Source organism: Tachyglossus aculeatus, chromosome 12, assembly GCF_015852505.1.
Source record: "Tachyglossus aculeatus isolate mTacAcu1 chromosome 12, mTacAcu1.pri, whole genome shotgun sequence".
In the NCBI taxonomy this organism is placed as follows: Eukaryota; Metazoa; Chordata; class Mammalia; order Monotremata; family Tachyglossidae; genus Tachyglossus; species Tachyglossus aculeatus.
The window spans coordinates 15103103-15125741 of record NC_052077.1 but is presented as its reverse complement, the minus strand read 5'-3'; the positions used below and the strand labels follow the sequence as shown (position 1 = coordinate 15125741).

At 41.3% G+C, this 22639-nt stretch overlaps 1 protein-coding gene across 2 annotated transcripts in view; it reads left to right on the top strand.

Moving 5' to 3' along the window:
- MGAT4D (MGAT4 family member D) overlaps positions 1-22639 on the top strand; it is an 89099-nt gene that overhangs the window by 40443 nt on the left and 26017 nt on the right. For both annotated transcript variants that reach the window (XM_038755125.1, XM_038755124.1), the window contains 4 exons: positions 382-515; positions 2569-2615; positions 3667-3780; positions 7794-7869. In XM_038755125.1, the coding sequence (XP_038611053.1) occupies positions 382-515; positions 2569-2615; positions 3667-3780; positions 7794-7869 (371 nt within the window). The remainder of the gene's footprint in view (positions 1-381; positions 516-2568; positions 2616-3666; positions 3781-7793; positions 7870-22639) is intronic.

The window sequence follows — 22639 nt, the reverse complement described above, 5'->3', positions numbered from 1 at the left end:
ACTCCCAGATGATTTAGCAGTCAATTTTTGATGTCCTCTGTTTATCCCTTTCTCTTCTACTTTGAACTTGAGCCCCAAGTGGGACAGGGACTGTGTCCAACCTGATTAGCTTGTATCTACCCAAGCACTTAGAACACTACTTGACACGTAGTAAGTGCTTGACAAGGACCATAATCGATTATTATCTGGACATAAAACATCATGTTTCTAAAGATCTTCTTTCTAATTACCTGAAGTGACTGTGAGCCCGTTGTTGGGTAGGAACCGTCTCTATATGTTGCCGACTTGTACTTCCCAAGCACTTAGTACAGTGCTCTGCACACAGTAAGCGCTCAATAAATACGATTGAATGAATTTGATTCTATACTTCTATTTCCACAGTCTCTTTGGTGATGGGTATTCCCACTGTAAAAAGGCAAAGACAAAATTATCTGATAGAAACACTGAAATCTCTTTTCTATGAGATGTCTGCAGCCGAAAAGGATGACTGTGTCGTCGTTATCTTCATAGCCGAGGTAAGCTAATACTAAACTACGCTTTTCCGTAAATAAAAGGGAAAATATGGAAACAACAAATTAAGAGCTAATATTATACTGCATTTTTCTGGTTCTTTTCTTTCAGGGTTAATTGAGGCAAGGATAATAATGTCTTAAGTATCCTCTGCTCCATAATAATGAATGGTTAGCCTGTAGTAACAGAATGGAAGTAAAAAATGAGTTACATTATCTTCGCAGGCAATCGTGCAGAGTAGGCACTCCGAGTTCTTTCACAGCAAGATATTTGAATTCTTTTTAAATATCTGGACAATTAAGCTCTTTTCAATTGAAAGAGAATGAGAAAATGCAAAAGGCCATTATTGTGTCAGACCAGTGGTCCTATTCAGCTCTGTATTGTCTCCAAGAGGAGCAACAGGATACTTGGAGTCAGTCAGTCAGTCAGTCAATCATATTTATTGAGTGTTTTCTGTGTGCTTTTGAGGGTACAGTATAACAGCTAAATTCTCCTTAAACTTTCCCCTTGAGAAGCAGCATGACCTAATGGAAAGATCTTGGGTCTGAGAGTCAGAGGACCTGGATTCTAATCCTGGCTCCACCACTGGTCTGCTGTGTGACCTTGGACAAGTCATATAATTTCTCTGTGCCTCAGTTTCCTCATCTGTAAAATAAGAGATTCAGTACCTGTTCTCCCTCCTGTTTAGACTGTGAGCCTCATGTAAGACAGAGACTGTGTCCAGCCTAATTATTCTGTGGGCTTGGAAAATATCTACCAACTCTTACATTATACTGTCCACATTATACTGTCCCAAGCACTTAATACAATGCTCTACACACAGGAAGCACTCGATAAATGCAATTAATTGATTGATTGTCTCTACATTGGCAGTTAGAACAGTGCTTGACACATAGCAAGCACTGCACAAGTAGCATTATTTTTATTTTTTTAAAACCTCATTATATATGTTCATGAGGTTCAAGTCTGCCTTCACAAAGGACAGAAGAGCCTAGATTCAGTCCTGAAGATTTGAAGATTTCCCGAAGAGATTGATTATAACGCTAATGGTTTATACAGTGCCAACCTCACTGTCATCCTTGATTTTTAATCTCATTAAGGAGGAGCCATGCCCTCCTTAAAATAGCAAGTCTGCAGGAAAAGGTACTCTGTTGGATTTTCAAGGGCACAGTGAAAAAGTGTACAAGATATTTCCTCTCAACATTGCTCACACTCACGGACACAGTCTCACCATCAACAACACTGTCTTTTAGGTCCGAAGGACAGCTGTACCTAGAAACTCAAGTTTGTTCACCCCTGGATTTTTCATATTATTATTACTCACTGTGAGTCAGCTGACAAGTCAAAGTTCTGCTGAGAAATTTATGCTATGAGTCTGACCCCATCTCAAAATGATTTTTAAGCAAAATGACATCAATCTGATAGGTGTGAACAACAATATATAAAGTTTGAATAGCTTTGGGCAAATGAAATTCCGTTGGAGTGGATATACTCCCTCCCCCAGGTAATAGATGGTGCTTTATTTCTAAAGGGATCAACTGTAGGACTCCCCATTCTGATAACAGGAGAGAAAGTGGCTTTTATTGTATTTGTTCAATTCCTAGCCCATGGAAACAACTGTGAAAATTGAGAGAAGCAGTGTGGCTCAGTGGAAAGAGCTTGGGCTTTGGAGTCAGAGGTCATGGGTTCAAATCCCGGTTCCGCCAATTGTCAGCTGTGTGACTTTGGGCAAGTCACTTCACTTCTCTGTGCCTGTCACCTCATCTGTAAAATGGGGATTAAGACTGTGAGGCCCCCCGTGGGACAACCTGATCCCCTTGTAACCTCCCAGCACTTAGAACAGTGCTTTGCACTTAGTAAGTGCTTAATAAATGCCATTATTATTATTATTGTTGTTATTATTATTATTATTAAAATGACCCTGATGGGGAGCAAAAATCTTGGGAATGGGAAAATGTACAGGCATTTCATACACTAGATTTGCATTGGATGGAAATATAAGTTGAAAATTATGTAACATATTCAGTTTGATGAAACTATTTTTTTCTCATTTCATAGGTTGATGAAGAATATATTAATAGTGTTGCAGAAAGTGTTAAGAACAAGTAAGTACTCCGTATCACCTTAACAAGTAGTTGCTTTTCTATGTTTGTAAGCACCTCTGCTGTGTGACCATGGGCAAGTCACTTAACTGCTCTGTGCCTCAGTTTCCTCAACTGTAAAATGGGAATGTAATACCTGTTCTCCCTCCTAATTAGACTATGAGCCCCATGTGAGACAGGAATTGGGTCTGACCTAATTAACCTGTACCTGCACCAGAACTTAGAATGATACTTGATGCATAGTAAGTGCTCAACAAATACCAGCAAAAAAACCCAAACCAAATAGAAAAAAAAAAATCCCTTTTCAGTGCTCTCATTTTCCTTGGACTATAACAGCTAGACCACGGGCAATGCCACTATTCAAGTTTGGTTCTGAAAGACGGACAGCAGTTTCCTTTCCCCGTGCACGTCATCGAGAGGTTTTCCCAGCTCTCCCTAGCAACCCATTCCCAAGGCAATACTGGTCAAATCTTTAGGAGGACGGAGATAGAGTTCTTAAAAATTCCCAGACATTGCTGTTGGGGCTCAGCTTTTGAATAGTGGCAGGATTAAAGAGCACTCCTTCCACTTTCTTATCATAGACCCGATTTGCTCTTATATGCTGCCCCTTCTAAGTGCTATTGATAATGATGGTATTCGTTAATAATAATGATGGTATTTAAGTGCTTACTATGTGCAAAGCACTGTTCTAAGCGCTGGGGAGGTTACAAGGTGATCAGATTGTCCCACGGGGGCTCATGATTTTAATCCCCATTATACAGATGAGGTAACTGAGGCCCAGAGAAGTGAAGTGACTTGCCCAAAGTCACACAGCTGACAGTTGGCAGAGCTGGGATTTGAAACCATGCTCCAAAGCCAGTGCTCTTTCCACTGAGCCAAGCTGCTGCTGCTTCTTATTGATGTTTCTTGAGCTCCTATTTTGTACGTCATCTCTCCGATTAACAGAAATACCACAACTTGTGTATCCTGCCAGGATGAAAAGTCCCATTTTTCCAGTTAACTAGCCAGGAATGCAAATTTAGTTGTTTATCTCTTATTAAATTTCCATTTCCAGCTTCCCCAGTGAAGTGCAGTCTGGAGTCCTAGAGATCGTTTCACCACCTGCCTCATATTATCCAGTTTTCTCAGACCTCAAGGAAACGTTTGGAGATTCCAAAGAAAGAGTGAGGTATGGCAAATTGCATGCCACTTTCCTGGACAAATTGGAGAAGTTTGTGTACCGTTAACTGGACTTGACATTCACATAGTGGAATGCCACACTGAAATGGAGCTGAAGTACAAAATACTTTCTTTTACTTAATAGAACATAATTGGGGAAAAAAGTACTGATTGTTTTTTCTCCCACAGCTTTTCACAGAGGGATAATTAGTAAACCATCCTAAACTTCTGCTTATTGATTTTTTAAAATTATATGTTTAATGTCATAGATTTGAAACATTCAGAGACTTTAGGAGTGTAAATCCACTGCTCCTTCAGTCAGGTAACAGACTAGCTGATAGCAAAGGGCTAGCACCTTCATAATAGTTTTGTTAAAGACTACATTTTTATCACAGCAAACTTTAACTTAAAATTAAATTCATGTGCCTGCTAACATCACTGGTAAATCTGGCTCTCTAGAAGGGGAAGCTTTGGGAAATGGAGGCGATTTCTTATTCCTTCCAAACATTGATCTAATTAAAACATCGCAGAGGTCTCAACTGAGTAAAAACAAGGGTATAATAATAATAATCATGGTATTCGCTAAGTGCTTACTACGTGCCAGACACTGTACTAAGTTCTGGAAGGGGGTAATGCAAGCAAATCGGTTTGGGCACAATCCCTGTCCCGCGTGGGGCTCACAGTCTTAATCCCCATTTTACAGATGAGGTAACTGAAGCCCAGAGAAGTGAAGTGACTTGTCCAAGGTCACACAACAGACGAGTGGCAGAGCCAGGATGAGAATGCATGTCCTTCTGACTTCGAGGCCCCTGGTTTAACCACTATGCCATGCTTTTCATCTGACCCAAAATCAATTTCAACCAATGCTATCTGTTTGGAATGTTCCATTTCAATCCTCTTCATTCCTTCAATCATATTTATTGAGCGCTTACTGTGTGCAGAGCACTGTACTAAGCGCTTGGGAAGTACAAATTGGCAACATGTAGAGATGGTCCCTACCCAACAATGGGCTCACAGTCTGGAAGATTTTGGTAATTGTTAAGTGCTTACTATGTACAAAAGCACTGTTCTAAGCTCTGGGGAGGATACAAGGTGATCAGGTTGTCCCATGTGGGGCTCACAATCTTAATCCCCATTTTACATATGCGGTAACTGAGGCACAGAGAAGTTGTGCCTTGCCCAAAGTCACATAGCTGACAAGTGGCGGAGTCAGGACTTGAACCCATGACCTCTGACTCTCACACCCGTGATCTTTCCACTGAGCCACGCTGCTACTCTGCTCCTCTTCCTCAATAATGTCAATTTTCCGGTGTGGGCAGTGATTGTCTCTCTTTATTGCTGAATTGTACTTTCCAAGCTCTTAGTACAGGGCTCTGCACATAGTAAGCATTCAATAAATACAATTACATTTACTGAGTTGGGAAAGCAGAGGCAGAATAGAAGGAAAGGGTGGGGGAGATAAATATCATGGGGGAACGACACACCAACCAAGCCTCAGCCTTTCTGAAGAGCAAATATAAATAATTCATTGTGTGTGGAAAACGAGTGCACAGTTACTTTATAAAGTGCTCTTTTAAATCATCATTATAAATCCTTCTAAATACAGATAGGGGTGGATTTGGGATTACGAATCTGGTGAAGTGGATCCAAGGATGTCACAATTGCTTAGAAGTAAGCATCAGTAGTCACAACTCCTATACAGAATCACGAATTCTTTTTGTTCTTTCCCTCACTTATGAAACACTACTTTTAGCTTGCTGAATGGGGGAGCTGCTGGGTATTATCAAATATAAATGGCACAATATGTTACGCACCCAGAACAATCGTTCAGATGTGGCAGACCGCTGTAGATTAATGAAGGGGGTGATTTCTAAAGTGGAATCAGAATTGCAGGGTGGTTAGCGGAGATGGGAGGAGGAATGCAGCTTCAGACCACCCAGTTTCACTAGAATGAGAGCCATTTGCTAGCAATAGAGTCAGGGTTCCCAGAGTAAATCATGGCCTTTCCCATCCCTGTCCCTCTTTTTGTAGCCGGGATCAAAAATCTTCTTAAACATTTGCACATTTCACTGGATTGTTCTCGAAACCGAGCAGCTTTCTTGGGGGTCCATTTTTAGCATCCCCAAACCAGAGCTTTGCCTTACAGACAGTTGCAGTTTCTGCACCTGTACCGTGACCTCATCTATCTCATCGCCGACCCCTTGCCCACATCCTGCCTCTAGTCTGGAATGACCTCCCTCCTCATATCTGACAATTACCCTGCCCCCCTTCAAAGCCTTACTGAAGGCACATCTCATCCAAGAGGTTTTTCCTGACTAAATCCCCCTTTCCTCTTCTCCCACTTCCTTCAGCATCGCCCTGACTTGCTCCCTTTATTCACCCCTCGGCTCCCAACCCTGCAATACTTACGTGCATATCTGTAATTTATTTATATTATCGTCTGTCTCCCCCTCTGGAATGTAAGCATGCTGCGGGCAGGGAATGTGTCTATTTATTGTTATGTCGTACTTTCCCAAGGGCTTAGTAAAGCGCTCTGCACACAGTAAGTGCTCAATAAATACTATTGAGTGAATGAATGAGTTTTGGTCAGAGTGGCCCAGTGAGAGAGGGTGATCTGACCTCACCTGAGTCCCCAGGTGGGGCCATCGTAGCCCTGGGGCAGTGGATCAACTGTTCTTGACCTTGCTTCTCTGGTGCCCGGGTTTCAGCTACTACAGTGGGCAGAGAGTCCGCCCAAACAGACTTTTGGAAGTTCCTTTATTTTCGGTGTTCCAACTCTCATTGACTCTGGATGAGACAGCAGAGCGGCTTCTTGACTTGGAGCCAATTAGAATCATGAAACAGAAGAATTTCTGCTCCTCGACCCTCTTTGTCTGTCTGTCTCTCTCTCTTTCTTTCTTTCCCTGCTTTCACCTCCCTTCCTAGTAATTTTAAGATCTGAAGGCTGGATTGATCCAGCCTTGCTCCAAGCCACCCTTAATCCAGGGCTTGTCTGGGGAGACAAAAAGCCAGAAGCAGCGTGGCTAAGTGGAAAGAGCACGGGCTTTGGAGTCAGAGGTCATGGGTTCAAATCCCAGCTCCACCAAGTGTCAGCTGTGTGACTTTGGGCAAGTCACTTAACTTCTCTGTGCCTCAGTTCCCTTATCTGTAAAATGGGGATTAAGACTGTGAGCCCCACGTGGGACAACCTGATTGCCTTGTAACCTCCCCAGCGCTTAGAACAGTGCTTTGCACATAGTAAGTGCTTAACAAGTACCATTACTATATCACAGCCCCGAAGGGCTTCCTCCCCTGCCCCTCGTTCTGCCTGATTTCTTCCTCCTCACTCTGCACCTCGCTCATCCTTTTCCCCCAATCATCTGCAGTTTGTGACTCAGTTTACTTTCCCCGCCCCCTACACACCTTACACGCTTCAGGTTCAGACTCTGGGAACTCCGACAATAAAAAGGTGAGGTTAAAAAAGATCTGAATTTGAGGAGTATCTCTGAAGCACAGCAATGCTAAGATTAAAAGATAAGCTAGTGGTCAGTCAATCAATGGTATTTATTGAATGTTTACTGTGTGCAGAGCACTGTACTAAGCACTTGGAAGCATACAACAGAGTTGGCAGACACATTCCCTGCCTACACAAGCTTACAATCTATCAAGTAAATTATCCAAATCACATTAAAGTAGTGTTTTTAGGCAAAAATCCCTGAGAGGCAGGAAAATTTCTACCTCTGCCTTAGAAGATTAATAATACACAGAGAACTATGAATGAAAATGTTAATGGAGGGATGAATTATTTTACTATTCTGCAGCATAATTTAGGGAGACGTCTTGAATCCACGGTTGACTTGGTGCATCTAATTATTTAAATTCAAGCATAAAGGTATATTAGCTTTCACTTGATCAAGGGAGCACTACAGCTGATTCATAAAAAAATCAAGGATTTCAAAATTCTTCTAATCACAGCATAGTGCTTGTTCATTACAAATTTAAAAATCATGGGAAAAATGCACAGATTTCTGTATTGATTTCTAGGTGGAGGACCAAACAAAACTTGGATTATAGCTTCTTGATGCTCTATGCCCAACCCAAAGGAACATTTTACTTACAGGTAAGCTTAAAGTATAAATTCTTAAAAGAAAAACCAAACAATTGTTTTCTACTCTAAAAATTTGGGTTGATCTTTACATTATTTTTTTCAACTGTCTTTTCTGCTATGTTTGTGTATGTGTTCCTGAGCATGAATATGGCTCTGTGTAACTTTTCTTGGCTCTGTAGTCATCATGTGGCTGATTCTATATAGCAACACAAAAAATTTCTGTTCTTTCACTAATTTGGTTAAACGTAGTGCAGTTTATTCTCATGAGGTTTGCAAATCACAAAGCAAACATTAAAAATCAATGTTCACAGTCTTTTTCACATTTCCTTAGCTACACTTTATGACATTTCTTTGGATATGTTACCAGGTTTCTGAACTTTCAGCAATGCCAAATGTCCCCAACTATGCATAAGGAATACTTTGAATTCTCAGCTTTCTTTTTAATGATAATTATAGTAATTTGCCAACCAGCTTGTCCTCTGGGAAACCTTAGAGAGTTGTTTTTCTGCCTCCTAATGCAAGAGGGTGGCAAAATATGATACTTAACCACCAACTGAAGTGGAAGACTGAGCCGATCTGATAATTTCAGCATTCGTGTAGACTCGGTCCTGATTAGTTCAGATTAGTGCCAAGGAAACCTGGTCCTTTAGGTAATGAAACATCTTAAGGGCATAGATGTGCTTGTTGGAATTGATAAATTTAAAAAAAAGCATTGTTTTTTCCCAACCTTATGTCTGATTTTCATTTCATCTTCTACCATCTACTGTGTTCTGCAGTTCTCTTCATAGATCATTAGGTTTTATACAGATTTCCTTCTGCTGTGTCCAGGATATGTTCCCAGATATTTTCTTCATCATAGAAATGCACTGATTGTACTCAACTGTATTTTTTTATTTTTTTTTTTGGATATGAAGTGGGTCTGGTTCAGGATTTGTTCTCTAGGTGTGATCTCTCTCCTTGGATTTTCTGTCCGTGCTTCACTAACTTGGGGTTACGTAATTTGGTCCTTTTCCCTGAACCCCGGAGGAGGTGGGCATGACCTCTGGACCAGATGCCCCAGGCTTGGGGAAGACCCCCAGTCGACCACCTAGGGTGACAAGATGAGAGGGGAATCGATCAATCAAGCAATCAATGGGATTTATTGCCCGCTTATTATGTGCCATGCACTGAACTGAAGCGCTTGGAAGAGTACAATATAACAGAGTTGGTAGACAAGATATGTGCTCACAATGAGCTCGCAGACCAGAGGGGAAGACAGACATTAAAATAGATTATGGATAAGTAAGTAAGTGTTGTGGGGCTGAGGGTAGAGTGAATATCAAGTGCTTAAAGGGTATAGATAATAATAATAATTATGGTATTTGCTAAGTGCTTACTTTGTGCCAGGCACTGTACTAAGCATTGGGTGGGAATACAAGCAAATCAGGGTGGACACGGTCCTTGTCCTACATGGGGCTCACAGTCTTAATCCCCATTTTACAGGTTAGGTAACTGAGACACTGAGAAGTTAAGTGATTTGCCCAAGGTCACACAGCAGACAAGTGATAGAGCCGGGAGTAGAACCAAGTGTATAGGTGACACCAAAGGGAGATCAAATAAGGGAAATAAGGGATGAGTCAGGAATTGCCTCTTGAGGAGATGTGATTTTAGTGAGGCTCATGTAGTATTACAGAAACAAAGAGGACTTCTTGGTAGTTAACTTGCATCCCAGGACTCACTGTACTTCTAAGGCTCACATGTCATTGCCGGTCAGCAGTTCTTGGAACAGACTAAATGGATTCTATGTGTTTCCTCGCCAGTCTACTCTTGCCAAAATACTCTGGCTATGTTTTCATTTTTCATCTTCACCTGATTTTGAAACAGAATCTTGATTTATAAATTTGTACAATGGTAAGGCATTCATGTTGTGCTCTGCATACAGTAAGCGCTTAATAACTATGATTGAATGAATAAATGAATAAGATACGCTACTTGACTTGTGGCACAAGGGAGAAGCAGCTATTATTTCTTTTTGTTTTACAAACAAGTCACTTTATTGGCCTACATTTTTTATCAGAAAACCTTTACCGAACACACTTCACTACCGTTGCTGTTAACGGTGAAGCACGCACGTGTTTTCCTCAAACTTAAGCTGTGACCCCATGGAGTTTATTAATTCCTCACCTCTACCCTCCCTCCACCTCCCCAACGAACTCTACCTACCTCTATCCTAACCCCTGCTGGAAGACAAGAATAAATTACTTTTTTAAGTTTTATTCATAGAAGGAACAGACAACTAAGGAATATCCATTTGTCTCTATTGTGAACTTTTGTGAGGGTACCGTTATTTCTGTCATCATTTGGGCATTAGTCAAAGAGTGCCGAGCACCTGTAGGGGATTTTCTTTGATTTTTGGTTGATGAAAATTTGACCTGGTCGTTATAGAGAGTGCTACCGCTGGAGAGCTAGAAACCATGGAGCCCTGGGACACCTATTGTTAGGGCTATGATGGCCATTAAAGGGATATTCTGCAAATAATAATAATAATAATGATGGCATTTGTTAAGCGCTTACTATGTGCAAAGCACTGTTCTAAGCGCTGGGGGGGATACAATGTGATCAAGTTGTCCCACGTGGGGCTCACAGTCTTAATCCCCATTTTTTTACAGATGAGGTCACTGAGGCTCAGAGAAGTTAAGTGACTTGCCCAAGGTCACACAGCAGACTTGTGGTGGAGGCGGGATTCGAACCCATGACCTCTGACTCCAAAGCCCATGCTCTTTCCACTGAGCCACGCTGCTTCTCTTGAATGAATGAAATGAAACTTGACTTGAGGAGTCTCTCATTAAAACTGCCCTCTGTGCAACTCAGACAAGTGGTTATATAAGGGCCATTAAGCGCCAATTTATGGCCATGATTTTACATGGACCTTGAAAGGACCTATTTCTCTCATGGAAAATTTTAATATTCTACTTTGGTGCTGGCACAGCATATTATTCCCAACATTGCCATTTGTTGCTATGAGAAAGATTGGGAAATGCCAACTGATATTTTCCTGATTTAATATTACTGTAGATCCCTCTGGGATTTAGTATAATTGCTATGGTTGTTCAGTAGACAGTGCCCACGGGAGTTGAGGCTGTATCACCTAAAGTAAATGCCACTGTTTTCACCCCTTAATTATTTGGTGTGGGCATGCAGCTCTGCTCATTTCTGGTCACCGGTAAGACTGAGAACTTTGGAGCAAGACTGAAAAGATCATCAAACATCAATCGTATTTATTGAGCGCTTACTATGTGCAGAGCACTGTACTAAGCGCTTGGGAAGTACAAATTGGCAACATATAGAGACAGTCCCTACCCAAAAGATCTGAGTTACCAAGTGAAAAAGTTTTTCTGACCTCCTAGCTGTTTGAGCCCTGTCTCTCCCTACCTTCCAACCCCATCCTTGCTTGCCTCCCACCAAAACCTTAATCCCTATCATTCCCACATGCAAACCCAAACATTGGCACCTGTTGTGCAGCGGTTGCACTTGAAAGTTTGTTTCCCAGAACACTATGTTTCTTTCCAATAAGCCATTTATATTTCAGAGAGTGGAGTGAATTTATTTAGACAACTCTAGATGAGTTATGTGCAGTAGAAAATTCACCCATCTCTTTTGGAATCTAGAAAATCTAGCAGAATCTAGAAAATATAGCAATGGCTGGAGCGGTCTGTTGAGCCCTGTTGAGATATTCAGGAAGCGGTTTTATATTCCAAGTCCATTATTCATAGGTTTTCAGTTTGAGATTACTTGTCCTAAGTGAAAATTATTCTCACTGTGTAACAATTTTAACTCAAAATGCAGAATTGGTGTTTTCTTTATCAGCAGGAAAAGTATAATGATAATAATAATAATAGTATTTATTGAGTGCTTGCTATGTGCCAGGCATTGTACTAAGCGCTGGGTAGATACAGTATAATCAGGTTAGACAGAGTCCCTGTCTCACATAGGGCTCACAATTTTAATTCCCATTTTACAGATGAGATAACTAAGTCATAGAAAAGTTAAGTGATTTACCCAAGGTCACAGAGAAGATAAATGATGGAGCCAGGCTTATAACTAGGTCCTTCGGACTTCCAGGCTCGTGCTCTATTCATTCATTCATTCAATCGTGTTTATTGAGCGCTTACTGTGTGCAAAGCACTGTACTAAGCGCTTGGGAAGTACAAGTTGGCAACATATAGAGACGGTCCCTACCCAACAACGGGCTCACAGTCTAGAAGGGACTATCCACGAGACCAAGATGCTTCTCTGAAATAAAGAAACCTGGTTTAAATACTATCAACCAGTTCTATTTATTGAGCACATACTATGAGCAGAGCACTGTACCAAGTGCTTGGGAGACTACACGCTTCTAGAGAAGCAGCGTGGCTCAGTGGAAAGAGCACGAGGCAGAGGTCATGGGTTCAAATCCCAGCTCCGCCGATTGTCAGCTGTGTGACTTTGGGCAAGTCACTTCACTTCTCTGTGCCTCAGTTACCTCATCTGTAAAATGGGGATTAAGAGTGTGAGCCCCCCCGTGGGACAACCTGATCATCTTGTACCCTCCCCAGCATTTAGAACAGTGCTTTGCACATAGTAAGCACTTAATAAATGCCATCATCATCATTATTATTGTTATTACAATACAATAGAAGTAGCAGGCACATTCCCTGCCCATAGTAGCTTTAAGTCTAGAGAGGCATTTCTTTTTTAAGTCTGTGAATACTCTTATTGGGGCAGGGGGTAGTGAGAAGAAGGCAATATCATGAAGTAACTTTTATATGGCCTAAAGGAATGAATTTACACCTAATTATTACCTAAGTTGCAGTGTTGTCATATTGCATCTACATATTATCCACTGTTCATTTGAGTTTTCAGTAGCAGCACTTCAAGGAGTTGCTACAGTTAATATGTGGAAGAAGGGCCACAATTCCATCACAGAATTGTATTCTGTGATATTCTAGTCCATCACAATAGTTTCAGTGTCTAATTCAGTAAGCCTAGTGCTTTTGGATCAGCTTCTTTTTGTAGTTGGTAATGGCTTTATTAATCAATAGAAGGTAGAAAGGGTATTAAAGATAATTGTATCTACTTCACTGTGGCCTGCCAAGCATCTGGTGGGCCATCAGAGGCCCAACAGTCTAGCAAGTAATGCCAAATTACCTAGCTGTAAAGCAATTTAAAAGTAGGCAGCCTAATCCCAGCAAGGCAGCGCCACTTTGCCATTACTCCCTGCATTCATTTAGTCTTGCTTCATCCTAAAATAATTGTGTTTTTCCCAAGCTGAAAGCATCTTTGAGAGGTTCGGTTACAGTAATTGTTGGGAAATGCTTTCTATCAGCCCCTCGGGAAAGTGAAGTCAAAACCTGAACTTTGACAGCTGCTCTTACCATCCTCATTCAGAATTTATGTTTTAGCTTCGGTCTTATTAGTCACGGGCATTGTTTCATTCAACTACTTATAATGAACCTGTGCATCTAACAAATCGATTCTTACTGGCTGTAATTAACATATTTTACTTGATGACATGGGAAAGCAGGTAGGCATAATCTCTTTCTCGGCTCAGTTGACGGAAGAGGAAACGTTCGGCTTGGTTTCTGAGAACAGAAGTTTAGATAAGGATCAGTTGAAAGGAATGGAATAAAATTATGATGAATTTGAATGCAAAAAACAAAAGTAAACCAAAAAATATTAAAGGAGACCATAGGCTCATTGTGGGCAGGGAACATGTCTACCAACTCTGCACACAGTAGGTGCTCAATAAATATGATTGATTGAAGGATCTGATCAGAATGGTACAGTGTGTGGATATGCAATTTCCTTCCAGTATAAAATCCAGAATCCAGACACACACTCTGAGTCTTATTCCTTAACTATCTGTAGGAGGTTGGAGGAAATGGAAGCAGAAGTCCATTATTGTCACTCAATAAACACCATTGATTGATGGATTTGGTTGTGGCAAAAGTAGAAAACTTCTTGCTTCTGGATCATACGCAATCCAAACATCCTTTAAAAATAATTTCAATAGGATGTGCAGTGATTCTAAAATGGCAACAGCTCAGGATGCTTTGGTATTGGGTTCCTCGGCGTAAGGGTGGCTTGACTATTCCTAAACAAGCGATCCCACTGCAAGGTTAGGCCTAAACTGCCAGGTGACTCAGTAGGGAGCATCTTGTCTCCCCTCCTGCAGCTTTCAAAAAGGGCATGCCCCTGTGACTCCTTTCCTCTTTTACCACTCTCTCCATCAGAAGCAGCGCTGGGGGAAAGGGAAAGGAGAGGATGAAGGATGCTCCCAGAAGCAGCTACTTGCACTCTCTTAGACAGGTGTGGGCGGAAAGTGGTTTTGTGTGGTATAAAAATTATGCCCTTTTTGTTTTGCTTTCGATGTTCACTATTTTGTTGGCCATTTTGATTGCCAACCCACAATGGGCTAATGGTTTAAAGGAACAGTCAACCACAATGCCAAGAACTTTCCTCAGCCCAGCACGATGGATTATTTTTTTTCCAATTGTCTTACCTCATACTTGCCTGGCACTGAAGCCACCTTTTTGTCTACTCCCTCAGACTCTGAAATCTCCTGCATTTTATCCCCCTCTACATGACATTTCACCACACAGAAGAGCTTGCTGTCATTTGCAAACATAGAGATTTCATTCTGCACCTTCCGCCTCCTGGATTATTTATGACTCTGCTTAATAAAATCCATCTCATCTCTGGTAGACTCCACTATTTACACTTCTCCATCCTGAGATGTGGATAGCTATTTTAACCCCCTTTCCCCCCTCTTCCTTTAACCAGTTTTCCATCCTTGAGAGAATATTTCTCCAATCGTGAAAACTAGAGAAAGGCCTTTTCTAAATCTGAATACTTTATATTCACCGATTCTCCTCTGATTCATTCATTCATTCATTCATTCAATCGTATTTATTGAGCACTTACTGTGTGCAGAGCACTGTACTAAGCGCTTGGGAAGTACAAGTTGGCAACATATAGGGACGGTCCCTACCCAACAACGGGCTCGCGGTCTAGAGAGGGGAGACAGACAACAAAACAAAACATGAGAACAGGTGTCAAGTCACCAGAATAAATAGAAGTAAAGCTAGATGCACATCATTAACAAAATAAATAGAATAGTAATCTATTGGTATAGTGATATAAATAGAATAGTAATCTATTACTATAGTAATAGTAATTGGAATAGTAATCTATTAGAATAGTAATCTCTGGTCACATGACCATATGATCGTATGATCACATATCATATATACATATATGTATATATGTTTGTACATATTTATTACTCTATTTATTTATTTTACTTGTACATAGCTATTCTATTTATTTTATTTTGTTAGTATGTTTGGTTTTGTTCTCTGTCTCCCCCTTTTAGACTGTGAGCCCACTGTTGGGTAGGGACTGTCTCTATATGTTGCCAACTTGTACTTCCCAAGCGCTTAGTACAGTGCTGTGCACACAGTAAGCGCTCAATAAATACGAATGATTGATTGATTGATTGATTGACCCTTGATCATGTGAGTCATATGAGTTTTTGACCCTTGTGAAAAACTCTAGAGATCATGATGTCAGTCTCCCGAGGGGTTGTGCGTTTCTAAGTTCTCCTTAGTGCTGAACTTAATTGAACATTCTACCAATTTACCAGACAGAGAAATGAGACTCTCTGTGCTTCTCAGGATCACATGTGGAACCTGCCTCCTCCTGCACATCCCTTCACAAGCACATAACAAATACCAAAATTGGTGTTATCACCTTCCATATCTGCCCTCTGCCCCAACAGAAACCTGTGACCTCTAGACCCTCTTCACCTGTCCCAAACCATTATGTGCCACCTGGATCCCTCATCCCTCTCCACCCTTGCTGCCGAAGTGCACAACCTCAGTACCACACTGTCTCCTGACCTAAACTCCCAGGCTGCCTTCTCCTCGTTGATCTCACACCGCCAACTCCTAGCTATGGTTCATCCCCACAGTGCACTTCTGCTGCTCTTGCTCTCATGCAATTAGGAGTTGGTGGCAGTGATCCAAAATCCAGAGTGATTTTAAACTCACTCTGGCCTGCTATAATTCAGCTCTCTCTTCTGATGCACACACTACTTTTCTTCCCTCATTGATTTCCACTCCCACAGCTCCAGACATTTAACTCCCTCCTGAAGCTCCCAGAACTGTCACCATCCCCTTCTTCGGCCTCCTAACTATAAATCATTCTGTCCCATCTCTCTCTCAAAGATTGTGAAGTCTTTGAGGATGAGAATAATGTCTTTTTCCAGCTATTGAACTCTTCCAAATGCTTAGTACAATGCTCTTTGTGCAACGGGTGCTCAGTAAATACCCAATAAGTAGCACTTATTGAGCATCTACTATGTACAGAGCACATGGGTGAGTACAAGGGAATTTTTAAACATAATCTCTGCCCTCGAGGATTTTGTAATCTAGCAGGGTAGATAAATAAATTATTGATAGAAGGATGAAAGAGAGTATAAAGATACAAAAGAAATTCTACCAGCAAGGGCAGGGAGCCCAATAGTTTACTGGCAGTTTGGGGTTAGAAGGTGAGGAGATGGGAGATTAATCAGAGAATGCTGCCTGAAGAAGATGTGATTTCAGAAGGACTTTTAAGATGGGGAGAGCAATGATCTGCCAGATGTGAAGGGGGAGGGAGTTCAAAGAGGAAGAGAGGGTATGAGCAAGAAGAGGTTGGCGATGGGAGAAATGAAAATGAGGACTGAGTCGGTTAGCTTGACTGGAACGAAGAGTACGAGCTGGCTTGTAGTAGGAAAAGGGACTGGATACATAGAAGGGAGAAATCTGATTGAGCGCCAATGGTTAGGAGTGTCTGCTTGATTCAAGAGAGATGGGCAACGATCAGAAGTTTTTGAGAAGTGGACAGGCTTGTGCAGAACAAGGTTTTGGAAAAGTAATCTGGAGTATAGAGTGAAGTATGGATTGAAGAGGGGAGATTCTAGAGGCAGGGAGATCAGCGAGAAAATTGATGCCGTAGTCAATCTGGGGTAGGCTGTGGATGAATTAATTTAATTAATTGATAATAAATCAGTTGATTGCAACATGTGAGCCCTAGAACATGTCAATTTGATTATTCTATATCTACTCTGGTGAACAGCATGTCATAGTAGAAGTAGTACTAGTAGTAATAATATTTTTTAAGTGACTTTTATGTGCTGTGGCCACCAAGGGACTCGTAATTTAAGAATAAAGAGGATTTGGAGGGACTGGCAACAGATACATAAGAAAAGATAAAGAATAATATCAGCACAAAGACATTATAAAAGACAAGGCAACAATAAATACAAAAAAAGAGTCCTAGGTTAATGTGGCTAGAGAAGCAGAAATTCAGGCTCGTCATGGATCAGTGTCCAAACTGGTGCTTAGTTAATACCATAAATAACAAGAAATTACATTGATCTCCCCCTCAGTAGGTTGAGAACAATCCCTATCTTTCAGTATCAGTGACAACCGTACAGCACACACCAGGTTTTTGGAGACTGCCCAGCCCCTCAAAACCCAGAACAATTCCAGAAAAGGTCACCAGCTGCAATGTGTTGTCACAGGAGAACAAGAGATCATTTATCTAGGTGACTGCTCTAACCTTGAAAGACAACTTAGTTTTGTTTGAATTGTGATACAGCACAAGAGGTAATTTTCCCTCCAGTGAATGAGTACCTTGTTATGATACCATTCGGTGCCACTGTCCTAGATCTGATTTCTGGAGAGACTGTAGCTTCAAGGACATCTATTTCTCTGTCCATAAAATAATTTGGGGCTGAACTTAAATACACCTATAAGTGACAAGTTTAATTTTTTTCTTTTAAGATTTAGCGTTTTCACAGTTACATGAAAATAGAGTTGTTTTATTGTCCTTGTTCTCCATTTTGGAATGAAATCATTGACTGTCCCAAAGGTGAGTTTTGTTGGGTTTTTTTTAATAAACTATCAGAGATCATTCACAAGGTGTCTCAAATTGTTGGTCCACTTGGAATGTTGAAAAGATTGTGAGCCCACTGTTGGGTAGGGACTGTCTCTATATGTTGCCAACTTGTACTTCCCAAGCGCTTAGTACAGTGCTCTGCACACAGTAAGTGCTCAGTAAATACAATTGATTGATTGATTGATTGATTCACAAGGTGTCTCAAATTGTTGGTCCACTTGGAATGCTGAAAAGATTGTAATGATTTCCAGAAAAATAATGCAAACTGAGGGTCCCTGGTATGAGCCTAAACTTTTATGCTTGATTCACATTAGGGAGTGAAGTTTACAGATATGATAAGAATAATATGGTATTTATTAAGCACTTACTATGTGCCAGGCACTGTTCTAAGCGCTGGGATGGATACAAGCAAATCAGATCAGGCACAGTCCCTGCCCAACTTGGGGCTCATAGTCTCAATCCCCTTTTTACAGATGAGGTTACTGAGGCACAGAGAATTGAAGTGACTTGCCCAAGGTTACACAGCAGACAAGGGCCAGAGTCAGGATTAGAACCCAGGTCCTTCTGACTCCCAAGCCCATGCTCTATCCATTAGGCCACACTGCTTTTCTAGTCCAAGCTGCTCCTCGACTTTCCTTTTCAATCCCCAAGGGCCAGAATTTGCCAGCACTTCAAACTAGGGGAGAATCAATCAAACAGTATTCTTATTTTTAAAGGCATTTTCAAACCAAAGCCACTAGTTAATAATCAAACAGTATTCTTATTTTTAAAGACATTTTCAAACCAAAACCACTAGTTAATGAAAGGAGATAATAGTTACAAGATTCTTCATACAGCTCCGGAGGGTGCTTTACGAGAGCAGAAAGCTGGGAAATGATCACACAGGCTTTGCTCAGAAGTAAAGGCCTCTCCCTTTACAACAACCAAATCTTGCTCTCCTTGATCCGGCACTATCTCATACCTTCCCACTGGCCTGCTTTCACTTTTATTGCTGCTATAACGATGGCTCCCAAGACTCTTTTGTGAAAATAGGTTGACTTGAAGCAAATTGACTTCAAAATGATGCCAGACCCCAATGTAAAGTGCGGGATCACTGTTAATATTATTACTACTATGGTATTTATTAAGTGTTTAATGCATATCAAGTACTATTCTAAGCACTAGGGCAGATACGAGTCAATTAAGTCAGACGCAGTCCCTATCCCAGATGGACCCCGCAGTCTAAGTATTAGGGAGAGCAGGTGTTGACTCCCCATTTTACAGGTGAAGAAACTGAGGTACAGAGAAGTTAAGTGACTTGTCCAAGGTCACCCAGCAGGCAGCTGGCGGAGCCGGGATTAGAACTCAGGTCTTCTGGCTCCCAGACCTGTGTCCTTTCCATTAGCCCATGCTGCTATTAGGTCAGACTCTAGTTAGCACCCGGGATTTCGAGAGTTGTTTCAAAAGTTTTAGACATCTTCTGAACCTAAGACATCACCAAGTTGGCTGAAAATTTGGAAACCTTGCGAACAATATTATGTTTTGTATTTTCCCAGTAAGCTCACCCTGGGGACTTGTTAAAGCTTTTATTCCCAAACAAAGAACATGGATAATAAAGCAGCTGCTTAGCCATCTGGCTATTATAAAAGCAAAAATCTGACAAGGAGTGAAAATGATACTTGTCATAGAAGATGATTTATCTCTCTTTAAAGCTAACAGAAAGCTCCTTTGTACTGCAGGAACAGAGAAATGCCCTGAAAACTACCGTTTCGTCAGGTATCGTATATTGTGGTAAAAGCAAGGACAGTGGTGCAGGATGGCGTTATACTAGGGTTCACGTTCACTGTAGGAGAAATTTCCCGCGGAACAGTATTGCAATTCCAACAAAACCAAGTTCCTTCTCAGGGTTAGAGCAGCCATCTAGATACCGTATCAATTGCTCTCAAGCAAGTCTTTTAGACTGTGAGCCCACCTTTTAGACTGTGAGCCCACTGTTGGGTAGGGACTGTCTCTATATGTTGCCAATTTGTACTTCCCAAGTGCTTAGTAGAGTGCTCTGCACATAGTAAGTGCTCAATAAATATGATTGATGATGAAGCAACAGCTCCGCCTGACTAGTGACCTTCTAGAGTGTGAACCCACTCTTGGGTAGGGACTGTCTCTATATGTTGCCAACTTGTACTTCCCAAGCGCTTAGTACAGTGCTCTGCAAACAGTAAGTGCTCAATAAATATGATTGATTGATTGACCTGTTCTGGAACTGACCTGGGCTCTGGCCAGGTGGACAGGGGTGTCCAAAGTGTGTGCTGGATGGATGGTGGTCCCCCAAATTGAAAGCTCAGGGTTGTTCTGACCCCTCTGCCTCACCAAGGCCTTAGAGGAAAAGCTCAGTATAGCATGGGCTTGAGAGTCAGAGATTGTGGGTTCTAATCTTGGTGCCGCCACTTGTCCGCTGTGTGACCTTGGGCAAGTCACTTAACTTCTCTGTGCCTCAGTTAGCTCATCTTAAAATGGGGATTGAGAATGTGAGCCCCATGTGGGACAGGGACCTGATTACCTTGTATCTACCCCAGCACTTAGAACAGCGCTTGGCACAGAGTAAGGGTTTAACAAATAGCATTATTATTATTATTATTATTATTGGTAGCGTACTGAAGGGCCCCTCCCTACCCCCATGATTTATTGGGGTTTCCGTCTCTGTCATCTAATGTTTTTCGCTCAGATGATGGATATTGCATTTCTACTGTAAGAAGTTTGAAGTTTTGAGCAGATTCAAACAGCGGACGTTTAAAACGTAAATTCTTCTTGTTGTACTGATAGGTCACATTAAAAATCAACTGTAATCACTTTTAATGTTCGTTTGGGGATGCTGAATAGAAAAAAATTACTGGTCCTTTCAGATACCTGTATTGGCAGTGTTCAAAACTTATTTCAGTAGCTCCTTGCTTTAACTATAGTATTTATAAGTCTATATTTTCCGTATCATGTTCGGTATTATAAAAATTCAAATAAATGAACTAATGGCACTGAGATAAAAAGTTCTGCAGAGGTTGAGCAGAAATACCCATCTGTTGGCTTGAGAGACAAGCTAATGAATTCCAAATTATATTTGCGCTAAATTTTTCTCTTAGGAATGTATTTCATAACTGAAGCCAATTGAAATAATAGCTTTTATGTAGTCCAGACTACCTTTCTTTTGTGTGTTTACAAAAAATGACTCATAAAAAATTCAATTTCAATACATACCAGTAGGACTTACCTGTAGGCAGAGTAATGATTAATGCTACTGTTTAATAGTTTCAAGGAGAAGCAGCATGGGTCAGTGGAAAGAGCATGGGCTTTGGAGTCAGAAGTCATGGGTTCAAATCCTGGCTCTGTCAATTGTCAGCTGTGTGACTTTGGGCAAGTCACTTAACCTCTCTGTGCCTCAGTTACCTCATCTGTAAAATGGGGATTAAGACTGGGAGGCCCCCCCCCCATGGGATAACCTGATCATCTTGTAACCTCCCCAGTGCTTAGAACAGTGCTTTGCACATAGTAAGCGCTTAATAAATAGCATCATCATCATTATTATTATTAAGCTATGTCTCAAGTGACTAAATTTATTGTTGATAGCAAGCAAAATAGTACTTAAAATTACTTGCTGATTCTTACCGCCTATCTGCTCAGACAACAGGACTCTCCTGCTCAGTAGTGCTTAGTACAGTGCTTTCCACACAGTAAATGCTCAATGAGTACGATTGAATGAATGAACAGACTGGCCCTATGTAGCAGGGTTCACTATCCCAGCATCATCTGGTAGATGGACACTTCTCCAGCAAAGACTTGTGCCTTTTATAATCAAAGAAATCGAAAGTCCCAAATGCTTCCTAGACTCCTCCCGTAAAATCCCAATCCAACAAAGAGTCTTTCAGGATGAGCAAGGTCCTGGTTTCTTTTGCTGATACTATGCAGACCATGAGGTCAATTCTTCTCAGATCATCTCTTCTCAAAAGAAATCCCTCCGGGAATCTCAGAGGAAATTAATCTCCTCATGAGGTCAACAGTACTGATTGAGAAGCAGCATGGCCTAGTAGAAGGAGCACCAGTCTGGGAATCAGAGGACCTGGGTTCTAATCCCAACTTTTCCACTTGATTGCAGAGTCATCTTGGCACGTCAAGTCACTAAACGTCTCCGTGCCCTCCCCCCCACCACAACTGCGAGCTTGTTGTGGGCAGGGATTGTCACTGTATATTGTTGTATTGTACTTTCCCAAGCGTTTAGTACAGTGCTCCGCACACAGTAAGCGCTTAATAAATGCGATTGAATGATTGAATGAATCTGTAAAATGGGGATTAAATCCACTCCCTCCTAAAACTGTGAACCCATGCGGGACAAGGACCGGAACTGTGTCCAAACTCATAGCTCTGTATCTACCCCTGAGCAAAGAACAGTGCTTGACACATAGTATGTGTTTAATAACTACCACTATTATTGTAATTATTATTATTCCCCTTCCGTCGGTAGCGTGCGGGAATCCTTTTCTTGGGAGGTCTTTGTTTTGATGGTAATATGTGTGAACCTTCTCCTTCAACGGTTCCTGAGATGACTAGCTCTCTTCCTCCCTTCAAGGCCCTACTGAGAGCTCACCTCCTCCAGGAGGCCTTCCCAGACTGAGCCCCCTCTTTCCTCTCCCCCTCCTTCCCCTCTCCATCCCCCCCAGCCTTGCCTCCTTCCCTTCCACACAGCACCTGTATATATGTATATATGTTTGTACGTATTTATTACTTTATTTATTTATTTTACTTGTACATATCTATTCTATTTATTTTATTTTGTTAATATGTTTTGTTTTGTTCT